Here is a 6,331-nt window from a genome sequence, read left to right on the forward strand (position 1 = left end):
CTCGTATCAACAATAACTGACGAATAGGCACCAGAGAAGATGAAAAATTGGTGAAATGACGTCTTTTCCACAGGAAATTATTCACAAACGCGAAGAGCATGCGGGAAAAAAATTCAAGCCCTCAAACTGTCCATATACGACTTGATAGCTTTATCGATCAGATCAGCGAGTAGGGCGTTATTCTCAACGGGAGGCGTATTATTACCAGAAGGCACACCTGTTAGGTCATCGGCTTGAGCGGACTTGGACTCGATGGGGTTCGCAGTCATTGCCTCATTGGTCTGGGATGCCTTGGGGGGCTCAATGGGATTTTCTGCGGGACCGGCAACAGCTCCACCGGCAGTCGAGGCCCCTGGCTTCTCGGTATGCCTTTTCAATAATGTCCAATCGAAAAGGAAGTCGAATTTGTGTCCGAGAGTCCGAAAGAGAATACGGAAGAGTTGGCGGAGGTACAGGTAATCCGGGGCCTCATCAAACTTAAGGCTACGACAGTAATTCAGGTACATGGCAAATTCAGCTGGAAAGCCTTTGCACAGCGTTTCCACCGGTGTTGAAATCTTCTTCTCACTTATCCTTTCATACTTCTGGCGTTTTGTGTTCCCCTGGTTATAAACACAGAAGTTTCAGCATGTAATGTAATTCTTAGATGTATGCAAAATGACCAAAAAACATAATGTAGATGTTCACCTCCACCACAACACGTAGTAGTAATGTTGATCACTGACATCAAGAAGCAGTGATGTGTTTTAGCAAAAAAAATGCTTAGAGGTTTTGCCTGATAGCACCTATTAAATCATCTCACAAATCTAAATTGCGAATCAGCCAATTCCCCGTTACTGAAGGGAATGACATAAAAGGAGCTCTGGACCACGCCCACTTCACGAATGAGTTCAGTAGTCGCCTTACTGTAAACGACATCAAAGGTCCGCATTTCTTTTGAGTGCTACTTCTGCAGACCAACTGATTCTAATAACGCTAAGCAGAAAACCAACTGATCTGAGCGAAGTAAGCAAAACTCTCAAACAGGAACCAGACGTCCAGTGTTAATACCTCATTAATGCATCGAGCATGCACAAGTCCCGCCACCAGCAATATTTACTGTAGAAATTCATTGACAAGGGTGAACATCCAAAACTTGACTCTGACTGTTCCATCTTCCTTACTGGGCATCCACCTCGAAAGCTCAACCCTAAAAATCACAGTTTCACGACAGTATTTTTGCACAATCATAACCAAGAACACATTACGTATACTTCTATGGCTCCCAAACAACCTTTTGAACGGTACAAACTTTATAAGTGAGTACCAAGTTACTCTAACAAGTAATCTACCCCGCCATAAAGTGCAAACAGTGGCTAGGAAAATTGGCGGCAAAGCTGGAGGTGAAACCTGCTACGATGACCCGCGCCAGCAAGAATATTTCGGAAAAAAACATCATTTAGTAAATTCTTCATATCTCGTGGGCAACTACTTAGGATCAGATAGGCAGTTATGTGCCAACATCAGGAAATAAAACAAAATTCATCTGGTCGCAATGTGAAGCAGACTAGTTAGTCAACAGAATCCAACACCAACCCATTATTCATAATGATACTAAATAATCGGATATAAATGCCAGTTTTGCATACAAAAATCGTGAAACCTACAAAGCAACTATGCGATGCCTATTTATTGAAGGAATAATGAAGAAGCCACTTAAATGCTGTAAGCAAGGGAATTAACAAAATACCGGGTTAAAAAATACAGACAAAAATTTGGATTACAATTTACCCTCAGACCTTGCCATGGTAGGCTTCCACGGTTAAAATACATAAGTACATAACCGAGGGACTCCAAGTCGTCCCTTCGTGATTGTTCTATTCCAAGATGCGCGTTAATGCTGGCATATCTTGCGGTTCCCGTGAGGTTCTTATCGTCTCTGAGAGATGAAATAGACAATTAGTATCCAACCTGTACTCAATGTGCCGTCCTTTGTTCCAGGAGCAATAGCGCTTTGCTAAACCGTAATCGATTATATAAAGCTTGTTGCAATGACGACCAATCCCCATGAGAAAATTATCGGGTTTAATATCTCTATGCACAAAACACCGTCGGTGGAGAAATTCAACACGCGACAACATCTGGTCAGCAAGCATAAGCACAGTCTTATTAGTGAAACGTCTATTGCAAAACAAAAACAAGTCCTCAAGACTTGGTCCCAGCAAATCCATCACCAAAAAGTAGTGATCGTATTGACTTCCGCACCACCTGAAGTAAGTTATTTCGGGACATACTTTTACCTTAACCGAGGAATGCCTATGCCGCCATTAAGAATGCGATATATTTTGCTTTCATATACCAGTTGGCGATGGCGCGCTGAATTCCTCTCGACTTTCACAGCAACTTCCTCGAAGAAAATGGGTTTTAACGCAAATTCTCGCGTACCTCCCCGCTTTTCTGATTCACCCCCAAGTATATAACACCAAAAGAACCGCAACCGATTTTCCTAATCAAACGGTAGAGATCATTTATTATAAGCCCATCCTTCTCATATCCCCAATACAACATCTCGCGATTAGATAGGCCGCGAACCAAAAATGAAACGTTGAGTAAAACAATGAACCAACAACCAACTTCGTTAGTAAATCTGCAAAAATCTCGGCCTTTATTTATAAAAATAATTATATTTTGCAAATGAATCCAACTGCCTGTCAATTTGATGCTATTTTTCCCCATTGGCAGCGAAGTCACTTGGTGCTGATGTAACATTTAACAATTCAGAAGGCTTACAACTTCATTCACGCAACGAAATTCAGTATGTATTAATTTTAAATTTTTGAATAATTAAATCACAAGGGTTACTGCTTTGGGGGTTTTATAAATATTTGGATGTACTCAGAGATACAATGGTTGAGAGTGGGTCGTGTAAATGCCTAAATAAACACCAAGTTATTGTAGCGTCCCGAGACTCCCTGAAGACGAAAGAAGACAAACTACTCAGGCAGAATATATATATTCAGCACGGAGAAGGTGTCTGGGCTATTGGCATGGCCCAAAAGGCCAGCCCACCCAGCGAGGTACAAGGGGGCTACTTCGAAGTACACAGGTGGCGCCTCACCAATACCGAGGGATAAACCACCATCGTATTGCATATATATGTGCTAAGCACTACAAAATCCCTTTTTTTAGAGTGTCACCGTTGACGTTCCTTTTGGTCAATATAACAATCAGTGCTTTAAAAAATCACGCCCAAACAAGTCGCGCTAACCATTGAATTTGCGTTCACCTGAGAGGACATTTGCTCCCAGCGTCACCGATGCATCTTGGTAATTCCATTGGGTCTGAAGTTTTGCCCTGTTAGGAAACTGTAACGGAAGATGTGACACGAGCTGTCACTATACTGATCAAGACTAGATGAGTTTCTACAATGAGGGCATTGGTCTACAAGCAATGTTATTTTATTAGGACGGGGTTTTACATAGTTTAATTGAGATAGTCTTTTGCGTTTATACGTTACTACTTTGTTATCACTTTATTCCTGTCCAGCCATGTATCTATCTGGCTTCTATTCACCTAGTGGGGAGGTGGAGGGGGTGTCAGGTGTTCACTTAATTGGTGTCTTCTTATGGGCACCGTAGACAGCTCCGTAACGAACTTTTCCAGTTAGTTCACGGCTAATGTCGTTTTAGTTGCTAATATCATTTCTGCAGAACACAGGACTAGGGTAGTTGCCGAAGTTAGATGTCATTTTCAACCCTTCTAATTGGAGTCTTCAAGGCTTGTTTATTAGCGGGAGATGCCCTTCTTCGGTCAATTTAAGGTTTGGTTTGGGTTTGCTTGACACTACTCGAGTCTTTCCTGAAGACATAGGAAGCCATAGCAGTATGGCAAAAACATTGTTCTGACGTACCGAAGAGCTGGGACCACTGGCATGACCTAGAGGCCATACTGTCCAGCGGAAGTGCAATCAACGGCCAATTAAGCGCCCTCATAATCAAACGCAGTTTTAAACAAATCATCATAGAACTCTATAAAATCACCCAAGTTGTTCTACCATGGCCTACCAGTTTCGCCACACTACCTCCACTGTTCCGAAAGCCTTCATCTTCCGACTTTAATTCCCTTACATTTTTGGTAGATAATTATGTAACTTAACACGAGGCAACTGGTTTTAGTGTGCTACCCATCTCTAATTTGGATAGCCCGCAGTGGTCGATGTGCGTGTGTTTTGATCTGCTTCTTGTTTATGCTATGGAAGGATCTATGCGATAAATTGATTTGGCAACTTAGTAGTAATCTATGCCATTTTTGGGGTGACGAAGTTCGACATGATTCAGTGTAGGTTTAATGTCACTTGCTCGAGCTTAAGCGACTTAAAAGCGCATATAACCTATTGTATATAATGAAAAAGACATGCCTTTGGCTTTCTGAATCCAATTCTGCACTTGTTACTTACGGATATCACTTAAGTCAGTTATTATTGTCCTCTCCAGTGCAATGAAGTTAAACATCTAAAGGTCTCACTTGAGAAGGATTTGTTATCAAGTTAACCCGTTTTATTTGGAGGCTGACTACTTAGTTTTTCACCTACGGACGCTGCATCAGCAGCATACGGGCAGCATGGTGTGTTCAGCATTTGCGGATAAAGGGAAAAAGAGGGCATAAGAGAAGGAAGGATGGTGAAAATGCAATGCTATCAAAGTATGTACATGCTTCTTGTGGTGACAGGCTCCAGTTTTGCCCATATTCCACAAAATGGACCGATTCCGAAGCTTCCTTCCGGATGCTGGTTGGCTAATGCACGATAGCATACGTTTCGTCATGTACGTACGGCACATTGTTTTGTTGATTGAATGGTCATTTTGCTGGAATCCCCATTTACTAGATTCAGGAACAAAATGCATTGCAGCTTGGGTCCCCGCAGTGGTTATCCTCGTCCGGGAAGCGATTGTCTGTAAATTTATTTTTTTACAACCAGATGAAATGGAATTAAGCACAAGTAAAAGTGGCTCATCAAATAATGTTCAGAAACAATGATAAAGGATTATAACCCCATTGTTTTCATTCTTCTCTGGAAATTGCCCCGCGGTCCGTTGTTATTGATGAGGAGAACAAACTAATTTGCGTCAAATATAGACTTGGGGATGTGAAATATTATGTCTGCATTTAAAAAATAGCCCTCATTTACGAGCTTTCATTAGCTCCTAGACTACGATAATAACCATTAATTTACGTGCTTTACAAATGGTACATTTGCGTTTTCCGCGCCCAAGACCTTTCATTCGATGCTAAAGGCCTAAATGCAAGGCATATAATATGTTCTAGTAAGAAGGTTACGTTGAACACTTCGGCCTAATGCCTTTCAGTTACCATTCTAAGTATATTTGCAAAAACTTAGATATTAGTTTTCATTCTTTAATTCACGCATTTCTGTGCGAAATATGCAGATATGGGTGAGAAAAAGGCTTAGCATTTTGGAAAAATATACCACAATGACTTCTTCAATCTCTAACTTAGTAGATGAATGGCGCTACTCTCATATTTGCTTTTCTAACTTTAAAAATGGCTTATCGAAAATGCATGGTGCATGGCATTTTAATGAAAAATTCTTCCACTTTTGGACATTACACATTCATTGTCATTCAATGCATGCTAAATTTTGGCTATGTTGAAGTCTGAAGCATTAGAACAATGGCCAGGAACTTTATGATAAGCCAGGTAATACCAAATAGTCGAATGTCTCGGCGAAACCGATGCACCACAAGTGGGTGGTTGTACCGGCTTTAAATTCTCTTTGAATTTAGTCCGTGACATAAAGGGAGATGGAAAAATCTCATAAAAACTAAAAGAATAAAGCAGTTTAGTGTATGCTCGAAACCAAATAATGATGAAATTCCGTCTTTCCTACCATATAATTTATCTACATCTCGATAATCACTTACTGCCTAAGTAGCATGCAAGCCCTCTCTTAAAATCGTCCTACCTCTTCAAAGTTTCCCTGGTTAGCATTTCAGATATTCGCTGATGTGAGAATCGATGAAATTTGTGGAATACATTTGTCGTTAATTGAAAGACTTGCTACAAAGATGACAATCACACCTAAAATTTTGCGGAAGCTTAGTGCTACTTCCATTGAATACTTATAATTAGTCGTTAGAGTTCCAAATTTGCGTTCAAAATGGCCTTCAAGATGTCGCGATTCACATCTTGCTGCAAACGAATATTATTCCGTTCACAAATCTGTTCCCGCTTCATGCATTAGATGATTGTAAATGCAATTACAGCGGTAAGCGAAATTCGTCTTCCCCCAATTTAGGTAAACGGATTTGAAGACTACTTTTTAGCTTCTAAT

At 40.7% G+C, this 6,331-nt stretch overlaps 1 protein-coding gene across 1 annotated transcript; it reads right to left on the reverse strand. All coding sequences in view use genetic code 11, as the record gives it.

The window, feature by feature from the left end:
- Positions 1 to 113: 113 nt before the first annotated feature.
- Positions 114 to 2,547, reverse strand: EGR_01275 (Casein kinase I isoform alpha; the record flags this gene model as incomplete). Its single annotated transcript, XM_024490524.1, has 5 exons — positions 114 to 602; positions 1,771 to 1,918; positions 1,951 to 2,247; positions 2,280 to 2,386; positions 2,425 to 2,547. The coding sequence occupies 5 exons, from the start codon at positions 2,545 to 2,547 to the stop codon at positions 114 to 116; spliced, it is 1,164 nt and encodes a 387-aa protein (XP_024354848.1).
- Between the last annotated feature and the right edge of the window lie 3,784 nt (positions 2,548 to 6,331).

The sequence above is a fragment of the Echinococcus granulosus genome, assembly GCF_000524195.1.
Source record: "Echinococcus granulosus chromosome Unknown EG_S00005, whole genome shotgun sequence".
Classification (NCBI taxonomy): Eukaryota; Metazoa; Platyhelminthes; class Cestoda; order Cyclophyllidea; family Taeniidae; genus Echinococcus; species Echinococcus granulosus.